A 12906-nucleotide genomic window follows, 5' to 3' on the forward strand; every position below is an offset into this window, starting at 1 on the left:
AATTCCCGACGTGCGAACATTAGCAATCCCGACCACCAGTCGCATACCAACGTATCCTGGCCCCTTACACCATATGCCAGTACAGAAGCTATTGGACTGCGACTTCGAACTCATACCTTCGTCGACTTAGTTTTGCTAGAACCTCTAGGTGTAGCTCCGAAGACTTTCTGACGGATGTTTTTGTCGCGCTATGCTTCCGAGCTACACCTCGAACGTTAAGGAGTAACTATTCGGCCAAGGATGCCGCCTTCGAAATCATAACCAGTCTAAGTGGATATCATTGCTTAACACATGGGTGAAAATCGTTAAATCCTTGGCGCATCTACATAATTTAAATTTTACAAGGACCGTGGGTAAAGGTTTTAAAATGTGGACCAAAATTTGCAGACGTTTGTCTTCGATACATTGGCTTCAATAGTCTTAGTTTCCTGCCTTATGATATAATAGCTCATTATGGATGACCGCCTTCAGTTTTCAGACTAGTTCGACTATCCCCTGCGTTAGGGTAGTAGAACACCCGGTAATTTGTTCGATTGTCTTGAGAAAGCTTTTGCTTCACCAGTTTCAGTGTTCTTGCGAAGGACAAAGCCTAACCTGGTTAAAAAATGTGCTTCTGTATTTACATTTGTAACAGGAGCCGTCACGTGTTGGTCATATTTAAACATGGGTGATAGGTTATATCCAATGCAAAGCAAAGCATTTAAATTTATTATATAACTTTTCTTTAAGTGTTTTGTTTTAATAACTTGGTGAATTCGGTGATGCGAAATCTGTGTTAAGCTGGCCTTGAACTAACTTTTGAACGGTTAGAAAGTGTTAAATTTAGCCATTGGATTTTTATAACTGGCAGTGATGCGCATCCCTTGATACCCTTTTCGACCATATCGACCAATTTTCTGGATGAACAATAAATGGCCTAGACAGTCTTAAAAGAGTAGAAAATATAGTAACGCGTCGAACGCCGCCGCCGCGCTGATATTTTTGACTTTCGGCGGCGCCGTGCGAAAAACGTCGCAAATCGGCGGCGGCGTATATCTCTAGTTCCAAGAGGAACTTGGGGTCGCCAGAGCCTTGGCTGTTAATGAAACATGATTCGCCATGGGTAGGTGAGGTTGACAATTGGGTTGGAGAAGCTATATGTTGCGCTGGCAACCCCTTGAGAGGGTTGCGGTACACAACCCCTTGAATCAATTTGGTATTTTAGTCGCCTCTTACGACAGGCATACCTACCATATCTACCGCGGGTATATTCTAAGCCCCCTAACCCGCTGGGCGAATATGAGCTCTTTCTCATTATCAATTTGTATTGTATCAACATGAACTTGGATATTTTCTTCATATCGATTTGGGTTTTTATTCAATATAAATAAGAACACCTTTCACAAAATAAACATATGCATTCTCTTTAAAAGTTTTAGCTTTACACTTTTTTAGAAGAGTACGTAGCAATTTATTTTAGATACTATTTTAATAACGGTAATAGTTCGCTTATAAATAGGACATGCCAAAAAATACTAAATCTACTTAAATTTTAAAACCGTATACCACCATTAAATATAAATACATAATTAAAAACGCATTGAATTTCTACGTTGTCGTTTTATCTGTGACAATGGTATATAATCTTCCAAATTTATGCGTTTTAGCCTGACAACTACCCGCTTTACAAACTTGTCAGCATCTTGCAAATCTATCCATTGATGTTGTAATCTTTTCCTTGAATTGAACGTTTTTCTTTTATATATTTGTGTACCGCTACCCATTGCAGCTTCGAAGTCCACATCATTTCCTGATTCATACATCATATCTGAACTACTATCGCCATTCATACTAATAATTTCGTATACCCCATTTGACGTTGTGCTGGTCACAGTTTGCTCTTGCGAATTATCTGTCGTATCAATTTGTTCGGTAGATTTTAACAAAAGCAATTCCTTCATATCCATTGCATTTAACAAAGCTTCATATTCATCATTTGCAACAGCTGCATTCCATCCAGTTAATTTTATTGTTGCTTTATTGTCCAATTCAGCATTAAGTATGAAATCCATAATTTCTGCTTCTAATTGTAAACGTTTTTCTAATGGCAACCGTCCGACCATCTCCATGTTCGCATAGATAATTTGTTGCGCATCAGATGGAAGATTAATGCGAACATCGGTAACTTGATCCTCCAATTGAATACTAATTTTTACGATCATCTGTCTTAACGGTTCTGGAATAGCAGTTAAATCCAACATTTTAGCCATTTTCTTTATAATCGGCTTAAGCTTCTCCCAGCGGCGTTGTAATTCAATTTTGTCAAAGATCACCGGTGGCAATAAACCAACGTAGTTTTGGTTAAATGCACTTGTAATGCGATTCCACGCCCAATCGTCATAATCGGAATCTTGAAAGGGACGCACTCTTGGATTGTATAAAAATGGATACAATTGTACCAATTCCAAAAGTTTTTCATCGTTTAACACGAAACCGCCGGTAGAATCCACATTATTTACATTCAGTACTTCTATATTTTTTGATTCACTTGAATTTGCATTTATTTCTTCATCCATATTTGTGCAAATTATTAAATTTAAAGTTAAATTGTTATTTTAAGCGCATTGAAGCAAGATTTTATTTGTCTAACTTGGGGATGTGGGAAATTTACAAATGCTCCTTGCAACGATATTACCGATTACTAACCGTGGTTCAACTATATGGTTGCCTCATCTGTACAAAAACAAAATTTGTTAGTTGAGATTGTCAAAGTCTGCGTGTTGGTGTTATGCCAATGGAATGGAATGAAAACATAAAACTTAACAGTTTTTGTATGTTGTAAGAAAATGTTGCCAATGTTTTGGTTTCATTTTAAGTTTGCCATCTCCTTTTGACAATCCATAACCTAAAAATATTTGAGTTGGTGAATTCATGGCGGAACAATACAAGGTGGCAGCATGGGACAGCTGATTATAAACTTCTTTATTTGATTTGATACACCAATTTTCGGCGCAGTACGATTTTGACATTTGTCCATCGAATATACAAAACAAAATCCATGGAACTTTTATTTATGTTTGCAGATATGTCACCATGCTGCCATCTTGTATAGTTCCGCCATCGGTGAATTTAATAACTTTGTAGATTTTATTCAATGTTTTGGATACGTTATGACTAAAAGACTTATTTTTTGTGGAATATGTTTGCAATTTTTTGCGTTTTCTTCATTTTTATGAAATTTTCACGATTTTTAGGTTAAGGCACCATTAATCGATCACATTGGAGATGGTTATGGATATGGGTATGGTTACGACTATGGCGTTAGGGTTAAGGAAGTTTAATTGGCCCTTTAATGGTTATGGTGACTTATCCATAACCTCCATCCATATCCATATCCTTTTTGATAAGACCACGTTCACACATACACTAATCTACAAATGGCCCACATCGTAAGAAAACGCCCAAGAATTCTTTTTATTTTCCGTGTAAAAGTCTATAATATCTATATGGCACTACTTTATTTTGTCTTGGATTCCAAGCTAGAAAAACTGACGGAACTTCATAGGATATAAAAACAATTTCTACCATGTGAAAGCGAGACCACTATTCCCCCAAAATTAGTGAGTTTGGCATGTTTATATTTTAAATTTTATTAATAAAAAATTGCAAATAACACGGGGAAATTATTTCGGTCTCTGGCTCACTTTTTTCACAAGAAAGTTTATTTTAGTTGTGTTTTCATGCACAAAACCTATTGATGTTGGCAAATTTCATTGTTGTACAGAGAAGAAATAGAATGTGTACAAAGTGATTTTGGTCGGATTCAATTTTGATCCTGCACCATTGGTGGCGCGGCCAGGGTAGTTTTTTATATGCTGTATAGTATAGAATTACCAATTTAATTACCACTTTGTCGTCAAGACGGGTAATTCTTTACATTAGCTCACAACTGCCAAAACTCGGCCAAAAATATCGGGAGTGGTGTTTTAAGACGCACTTTGGGCGCAGGATCTCGAATCCAAAATCTGAAACAAAAAATTTTATTTGTTAAGAGATATTTGCAAAAGAAACTCATAATTTTCATGTGATTATTGTAAAATGGATGATTTTGTTGTAAACACCAAAAAAAATTAAAGTGTTTTGCGTCAATATGGATTAGATCTCCAAACCGATGTTGGACTCGCTCAGGGTCATGCAGAAGGGAGGTCTGCGCTAAAATACTATGGATACCGTCTTCCGTTTCGGAGCAATAATTTTTCGGTTTTTGGGAATATTATTTGAAAGAAATAATGGATTCGTGGTCCTGCCTTCAAGAGCGCATCTTTTGACACAGGCGAGGTTGTATCAGTTAAAGGTAAAGAAATACTATTTTCACACAGACGGCTTATTAAACAATAAAGGCAGTTTTCTACATTAAGACGCTTATTGGGCTCAATCTTCCTTACAAAATTCGAATCTATAATTATTTCATTAGTAGCTAATCGAATGCCTAACGAAGTCAAAAGCACAATGCAACTCTGTTGGCCGCGTTCCGCTTCTTAGTTTTTGGTGTGTTCAGTGCTTCAAAATGGCATTTGTCAAAGTAAATGTCATTGTCTGCATGGCGGAACGATACAAGGTGGCCGCATCGAACAGCTGATTATAAACTTTTTTATTTGATTTGATACATCAACTACCGGCGCAGTACGATTTTGACATTTGTCCATCGAATTTACATGTACATGGAATTTTTTTTGTTTGTAGGTAAGTCACCATGCTGCCACCTTGTATCGTTCCGCCATGATTGTCTGTCATATAGCATTGTCATTTTATTCGCTTGATATTTCATCCTTCATACTAATCGAGCAGTTACTTCTGTGTGAAAGCAAAAAATTTACGATTTCATTAGAAGCTGAAATGAGATCATTAAGTTTCTGTGTAAAAACAGTATAAGGAATTACCTCAAAACGGACGCCAAAGGCATTTGACGTTGCATGACAGGCTGTTTTCATTGATATTGAAGTTTGTTGCAAAATTCGTTCTAGTGAAAACCAATCATTACAGAATGCAGTTGAGCCTTCTAGGGTTGTATCCAATGTCAGTGTATCGATAAGATCCGCCGCTTTAAATCCGATATGAAATAATACCGAATTTAATGTGCACATCGCTTGAGTGACGAGCTGATAATTTGATTGAGTAAAAAGTTACGTCAAATCAATTTTTTTGTATTATTGTAAATAAATTGTACTAACAAAATACAATACAAGTTCCAAATAAAGATATATGAAAAGTATTGGAAGATATATATATAAAGGAATTGGGGAAAAGATCAAAGTGCGCGGTGAGAGCTATCTGCTATGGCGGAATCAATTGTACAAGACTGGTTAGCAGATTACCACCGCGTTCGAAGTCAACCAGGTGAACTGACGGCCTTCTCAGTTGAACATGAGAGTGACCCTGAAATTGCTGAAGCCATTTATACAATATTTAGTGAAAGACAGCGTCACGAAAGCTTGGTGCATGATATTTGTCAGCAAATGCTTTCCTTTTATCGTTCACGTGAGGATTCGCTACGCAAATTTCCATTACAATTCATTCCAGTATTGGTATACACATATTTGCATGCTGTAACCGCGGGTGACAAAAAGGGTGCACGTAGTGTGGAAACATTACTGATTTGCATTTATAATGCTGAAATCTCCACTGAAGATGGTGGTCAGCTAGTAGTCAATGTTCGTATGCCGATATTAGCACAGGCATCAGTTTATCATGAGGAAAAAAATCTACCCATGACCGATTTGCGTCGTTGGGAAGAGAACTGTAATCGGGAAATTAAATGGGGACCTCATGCACAGATTGAGGCTATAACAGCACATAATAGACTACGTATTATGACAGCACTCATGTTTTGCTATAATCAACAAGTTAGCCTAACACAGAAATATGCGCTAATACATCTATGTCGGGTAGCATCACAGTTAGTCAATCAGGGATTTTCCAAACAACATACTCATCGCATTTCTTATGGGTAAGTGTATTCAAATTTAACTACAGTATTTATAAAAAAAAAATAAATAAACGTTCAGAAGCCTTGAAGGAATAATTACTTAATTTTTTATTTACATGGCTCATTGCACACAAATAATTTATATGATTTTAATATGCTGATCATAAACGTCTAGTTCTGATTCGGGTGGCACACTTGTACCTAAATCCATTACACCACGGATTCCACTTTCCTCATCATTCCTTGTGGAGTTAGTACATGCTATCTATTTTGCGATGTTTAATGGATTTGGCACTGTAGCAATACAAACATTGGACGACATACATCATCGTGCGTGTTTTGAAATGTATAGCGAGCTAATATTAGTGACAAGTGCTGTGCGAAATTCTTTGCATGCAAATCCTTCGGGTCAGCCAAGTGATGGACCCATGGGACTTAGCGTAGCCCTCACACCTGCTACTAACACCGTGACTACCGCCATATCAAAATCGATGATCACGAATGCATCATTCCGTACTAAAAAATTACCCGATGATATACCCATACAAGTGCAAGATCTAACAATATCACAAGCACCTGCAATGTTGGCAAGTGTTACCGAAGAAGTCGATCCTAAAGAACAGCAGCAGACCCAAAGCACCTCATCACGTAATTCTATAATACGTCCCAGCATGGAAGGTATCAAGGCGCAAGCACATAAAGCATTGATTGCAGGATTTAAAAAGTCTAAAGACAAAGAAAAAGATGGAAAAAGTGGCAGTGGATCTGGCGCAACAAGTGAACCACCTAAACCACCACTGCGGAAGTTTGAGAAGCATACCCAACGCAATTCCTTGCTACAATTACAAGCTGAAGTCAATAATATGACTACCGCTGATTTCGAAAAGAGTCCATCCTGTATGGCTCTAAAGGGTAACAAGACATACGATGCAGTGGATACCACTGATATGCTGCCTATGCAAACATTGTTAGGCAATGAGAACGGTAGCGGTAATTTTAGTATTGACAGTGACCTAAATGGTGGTGCTGTTAGTGGTGGCAGTGGTAATATGTTGAACAATAGCAGTGCAGCCAGTAACACAAATTCAATTACGAGCAGTGACTTGATAACAAAAAGCTTTGATTCAAGTATTGAAATGCCACAAATTGCTGGCGGCATCAGCAGCAGTACTAAGGTGGGAGATATAAATATGGATTAGTGCAACATTGATTTCATAAAGTTTAGCATATTTATTTTTGAGTTAATTAAATGCATATATGAAAGCAATAGGAAATTGTTGCGTGTGTGTGCCAAATGCTGGATAATGTTACCAGCATTTATGTATTTGTTTTTGTTTTAGTGACAATTTGGCTTGAAGCTATTGCTAAAACATATTGTAATACATAATCAATATTATATATTTTCAGTTAACTTAATATTCGAAGCAAATTACAACATACAAATTTATAAATAATTGTTGCTAGGTTTAAATTATTACCAATTACACAGCCCATTTTGTTTCATGCCCCTATATCAGTTTGCCATCAGTTTTCACCGCTAGCTGGCGTCCAAAACAAAAAGGCGGAGGTGAAGTGTAAAAAGCGAATTCGGAAAAATTTGAATTTTTATTTGGGAAATTTAATGTTAACATCAAATTTAAAACCCTGTTTCATATTTCACCGTTAATTTTAAGATTCATAAAAGACGGGAAGGGAACTTTATTGTCTTTTTACTATGGACGGCGGGATAGTTTCCAAGTCATTTCACTTTCATTCAACCGATGATACGCAAACCATGAATTTAGTTTTGCTTCGGCCCTTTGCAGTTTTAACCTGGTCGACTGGAGATTACGGGAAGACCCTTAAGTAGATCTCTTCCTGATCAGTTTGCTACTATTACTAATAAACCCATGTCGTTTAAAAAATCAATCACATAACGAATCTTTGTATGGTTTCTGGTAATACTTCGTCCGACTCTTCTTAGCAGTTTTGTTTTTTCTAGTCTCCTCTTTTAGCCGAATTTTCTGAAATTCTAAATAAAGTAGTATAATTCTTCAAGTTGAGTTCTGTACTAAAAATAAGTTCATGAGTATATTATATATGTAGGTAAATAGTGATTAAGCTAGAATTTTCGATGCTAATGCCTCTCAATTTAATAAACAAATTAGGTATTTTTAAAGTATTTATTCAATGTTTTTGAAAAACAAAAAATGTTATCTATTATTAAATTTAAATAAATGACTCCAAATGAACTACTAAAACAATAAAGTATCGATCAAAGCAGATTTCTTGTTAACTTTTTCGAAATTTAGCTTGCAAAAAAATTCGCGGAACATCAATGCCTTCCTTGATATTCAGAGTGCGGCGATGAACGTATGAATTTGCCAACATTTCAAACCGTCCACTATTGGCGAATACCTCGTTTAGCTCCTTTTCGTCAAAGAAATAACTTCTTGTACCATCTTGCCTCATGTAAAAATTGTCAGCGATTTTATTACCAGGTTTGAAACGCAGTTGTGCCATATCATAACGTCCATAATCGCGAAATAATACAATACCACCCGGCTTTAGAAGGTGATAAATGTTTTCTACAACATGGGAAAATTTATCTGGATGTATAGCGGATAATACAAATATCATCGTAACGATGTCCAAGGAACATTTTGTTATATTCCTATAGATTTCTTTTGTGGTGATGTCACATTGAAAAGCGCGTACAATTTGCTCATCGTAAAGCGGATTGGTGCGTACAAAGTCAATGGCACGTTTTGAGAAGTCACAGGCATAGTAAAACCAGCTACTACCATTCACATTTTTTCTTTGTTCTTCAATTAATGGAAATATTAAGTTTCCAACACCACATCCGATCTCCAAGAGATGCCTAACTTCTTTAAAACTAGCATTTTTACTATCTTTAATGTTGTCATCTATCAATTCTTCGAATTCACGGGTTATCCAGCGCCGATCCTTGAAGAAATTAGTTTCATTGCGTTTATAAAATATATCCCAGTGTCGATCTGCTTGCTCTTCAAGCTTTTTAGCTTTAAACTCCGGAACAATACGACTATCTTGTGCTTTCAGACGTTCTTTTTCCTCATCAGTCAGACACTTTTTGGCCGTAGTGAAGACATCTTTCAATAAGCCATCAGAATTTTTCATATTCAACAAAGGGCTTCGGATTGTCAAAATCTGCGTGTTAGTGTTAGGCGAATTTAATGGAAAGAAAACATAAAACTTTGCTATTCTAGTGTGTTGTGAGAAAAAAATTGCGCTAAATTAGATGCATTTCCTTATAAAATAACGCAAAAAGATGTGTAAATAATTGTAAATTTGTTGGTTACATTTTACATTTAACGTTTTGACAATCACTTGATATAATTGAGCCATGTAGGACACGGTACTGTTATAAATGCTGACTCGATACTCCTTGTTCCGTTCCAATGAACAGTGAACCAGATACCGATAAAAATTTAACATGCAAATGCAACCACAAATCACACACAGAATCGTGTACTTACAGAACTGAACAAGCTAAAATATGAACTTTACAAGTTGGCAAAGATATCAAACTCATGGGAGAATTACAATGATATAAAACGTCACTACAAAAGAGTAATCAAGTTTAAAAATAAGAAATACATGGAGAATAAAATCACAATCAACATTAACAACGAAAGGCTGATGTGGAAATGTCTAAAAGATGGTATAAATATGAACAACGAGTTTTTATAAACAACACTTATGTTGAGGAAGATTATGAAATTGCAAGACAATTAAATCCGTTTTTTATTGAAAGTATAAGAATAATACGTTGTAGTATTGAAACCATTATGCCAGTTGAAGCTGAAGTAGACATAAATAGAAATTTATTTGAACTTAAAAATGTAAGTGTTGATCAGTTCTTGCGTACAGCGGCAACATTACAAAATAAATATGGTGGAAGAAAATTATTAACAGAAGGTGTCGTTAAAGATAGTATGGTATACTTAGGATACTATTATACTAGCATAGTTAATGAAAGCTTTAATAGTGGTGTTTTTCCAGCATGCTGGAAAACGTCGACAATTATACCAGTTTAAAAGGTTAAAGGAACAGTAAAACCAGAAGAAATACGGCCAATAAATACGTTACCTAGCGATGAAAAAATGATAGAGAAAATTGTAAAAGAACAGCTGCTTGAATATGTAAATAAATATGAAATTATTATTAGCGAGCAATCAAGGTTTAGATCAAAACACTCCTGTGAAACCGCACTGAACATGGCGATAGCAGAGTGGAAAGAAGGAATGCCTTGCAAACTAGTAACAGTCACAGTTTTTCTTGACCTTAAAAGAGCTTTTGAAACTATTGATAGAGATATGATGTTCAGGAAATTATATAACATCGGCGTCCGAAATACAGCTTTAAAGTGGTTCAGAAGCTACCTTACAGGAAGAAAACAGAGAACTTTAATTAGGAACGTGACATCTCCTGAAATAGAAGTTGAAATAGGTTTACCACAGAGATCAGTACTAGCCGCGATTCTGTTCATAATATACATAAATGATATTAAAACTTGTTTGAGTCACTGAAAAATAAGACTATTTGCAGATGATCCATTGTTGACGATAAGCTGTCCATCCATAACTGAGGCCATATCAAAAATACAAGCAGATATAGACTCTGTATATAAATGGCTATGTCAAAACAAGCTCAAAATTAATATTGAGAAAACAAAATGGATGGTTATGAGTAAAATACACTCAGGAGTTGACAATGTAACCCTAAAAATAGCAAATATCCCATTAGAAAGAATAAACCAAATAAAATACTTAGGAGTTATAATAGACGAAAGATTAAAGTTTGATGAGCATCTTAAATATGTAGAGGGGAAAGTTTCAAATAAGATAGGTTTTATGATACGGACGTGCAAGCACGTAAGCCGATATTATCGTTGAACCTCATTTTATATATTGCCCAACGATTCTATTTACAATAGCTGATTCAAGGATAAATACGTTGCAGAAAAAACAAAATACGGTGATGCGATTTATTTTAAAGAAGCGTTTTGATACTCCCATACAAGAACTACTAAACAGCTTGAACTGGCTTAGTGTAAAACAGCTTGTGTTATATTATACTTTGAAATTCATACACAACATGAAATTAGGAAACCTACCAAATTATCTAAATGATCGTGTAAAATACAACAACGATGTCCATAACTATAACACAAGAAACAAAAATAATTTCCACTTGCCAATTTTAAAATCCGAATTTGATAAAAAGAGTATATATTTTGAGGGATTAGGAGAATACAATTAACTTTCTAGGGACTTAAAAGATTGTAAAAATATGAAAGAGTTCAAGAGGCTATTATACGAATATTGTAAAGGAGTACCTATTAGGTAAAAAAGAAATACATTTTATAACTCAAAATTAATTATGCAAAATCCAATGACTGTATAATGTATAAATGTGATCTCATAGATTTAATCTAAGTCTAGAGACTGTAATAAATAAAATAACAGAAGATTGCGCATTCACGAGCTCAAAATTGTTTCGTTCTGCGCATCTACGTCACACTTGACTGCTTGAGCGAATGAAAGAAAGAAAGAGAAAAAACAAGTGCTAAAGGAAAATGACGTACAAATTGCCCATAAAAAACAGCTGATCTTTTGTTTACATGCGCAATGCGCAATTGTCGTTGTTGTTGTAGCAATGTTTCGCCCCACCTAATAGCTGCAACCGAACACAAATTGTCATCAATATCCTCTAACGGGAGTCTAAGGAAACTTGCTGTTTCGAGAGGGGTGGACCATAATGAAAGGGGTATAGAGGCGTTAGTTCCACATTACAATTAAAGAGATGGTTGGTGTCATGTGGGCAGGGCATACATTTTGTGTGTCGGGGTTGATTCTGGATATGTAAGAGTATCCACAACGAAGTTGAGCCAGAGTGACTCGCGTTTCCCTGGGGAGTATGCTTTCATCTTCCGCAAGTTTTGGGTACTGTTTCCTGAGTACTGGATTCACCTGGCAATTCCCGGCATAAAGGTACGACGCCTGTTTGTGGAGTTCACCAAGGACCTGTTTGTGTTTTTTTTTTTGCTTCATACGGCTGAGTTCTCAGGTGCCGAATTTCCTCCTTAAGTCCCTAGGCGGTGTCGGCTCATCAATCAGATGTCTGTTGGGATGCCCAGGTTTCTGGATATTCCATTCTCTCCCTGATGGGGAGTATTCTCGCCTTATTATGTAGATGGTGTTTTGGAGACATAAGAAGGCAGCCCGTGGCGGTTCTGAGCGCAGTATTTTGGCAGGACTGTAGGTTCTTCCAGTGGGTAGTTTTTACGCTTGGTGACCATATAGGGGACGCGTAGCACGCAAACGGCTGGCCAATTGCTTTGTATGTGGTAATGAGCGTCTTTTCCCCAAGTACTCCCAGCAAGGGATTTGAGGATTTTATTACGGCTCTGGATTTTCGGAACAATTGCGGCTGCGTGCTCACCAAAATGTAGATCCTGATCAAACGTCACACCCAAGATTTTGGGGTGTATGACAGTCGGTAGCGTAGTGCCATCGACGTAGATGTTCAAAATGGTCGACATTTGGGACATCCAAGTTGCAAATAAGGAAGCGGATGATTCAGTCGGTGATAATGCCAGGTTTCGCGAGGCGAAAAACTGGAGAGATCAGGGAGGTAGCCGTTTATTCTGCTGCAAAGCTCATCGATCTGTGGGCCCGGGCCTGTGGCCATTATTGTGCAGTCATCGGCGTAAGAAACGATAGTAACTCCTTCCGGTGGCGAAGGTAGTTTTGATATGTAAAAATTAAACAAAAGTGGGGATAGGACACCACCCTGTGGCACACTTTGTTTAATTCTTCTTGGCTTTGATGTTTCGTTTCGGAATTGCACCGATGCCTTCCGACCACCCAGATAATTTGCGGTCCACCTTTTAAGACATGGGGGAAGGGTAGACCCTT

The 12906-nt window shown here is 36.7% G+C and overlaps 3 protein-coding genes across 3 annotated transcripts; 1 reads left to right on the forward strand and 2 right to left on the reverse strand.

The window, feature by feature from the left end:
• Nucleotides 1-1399: 1399 nt before the first annotated feature.
• Lhr (Lethal hybrid rescue) lies at nucleotides 1400-2657 on the reverse strand. Its single transcript, XM_067778330.1, has one exon. The coding sequence runs from the start codon at nucleotides 2553-2555 to the stop codon at nucleotides 1569-1571; it is 987 nt and encodes a 328-aa protein (XP_067634431.1). The 5' UTR covers nucleotides 2556-2657; the 3' UTR covers nucleotides 1400-1568.
• A 2453-nt stretch (nucleotides 2658-5110) lies between these two features.
• On the forward strand, nucleotides 5111-8229 carry Hyccin (PI4KA lipid kinase complex subunit hyccin). Its single transcript, XM_067776791.1, has 2 exons — nucleotides 5111-5986; nucleotides 6141-8229. The coding sequence occupies exons 1-2, from the start codon at nucleotides 5316-5318 to the stop codon at nucleotides 7162-7164; spliced, it is 1695 nt and encodes a 564-aa protein (XP_067632892.1). The 5' UTR covers nucleotides 5111-5315; the 3' UTR covers nucleotides 7165-8229.
• Nucleotides 8114-9338, reverse strand: LOC137245708 (tRNA N(3)-methylcytidine methyltransferase METTL6). Its single transcript, XM_067776792.1, has one exon. It carries the CDS (start codon nucleotides 9101-9103, stop codon nucleotides 8237-8239), a length of 867 nt encoding a protein of 288 aa, XP_067632893.1. The 5' UTR covers nucleotides 9104-9338; the 3' UTR covers nucleotides 8114-8236.
• Between the last annotated feature and the right edge of the window lie 3568 nt (nucleotides 9339-12906).

This window comes from Eurosta solidaginis, chromosome 3, assembly GCF_040869045.1.
Source record: "Eurosta solidaginis isolate ZX-2024a chromosome 3, ASM4086904v1, whole genome shotgun sequence".
NCBI classification, from domain to species: Eukaryota; Metazoa; Arthropoda; class Insecta; order Diptera; family Tephritidae; genus Eurosta; species Eurosta solidaginis.

Bases quoted from the DNA above. Each gene is read 5' to 3' on its own strand.
- Lhr (XM_067778330.1), bottom strand. From the start codon at position 2,555: ATGGATGAAGAAATAAATGCAAATTCAAGTGAATCAAAAAATATAGAA.
- LOC137245708 (XM_067776792.1), bottom strand. From the start codon at position 9,103: ATGAAAAATTCTGATGGCTTATTGAAAGATGTCTTCACTACGGCCAAA.
- Hyccin (XM_067776791.1), top strand. From the start codon at position 5,316: ATGGCGGAATCAATTGTACAAGACTGGTTAGCAGATTACCACCGCGTT. The intron at 5,987-6,140 runs GTAAGTGTATTC...ATAAACGTCTAG, and splicing joins ACTCATCGCATTTCTTATGG to TTCTGATTCGGGTGGCACAC.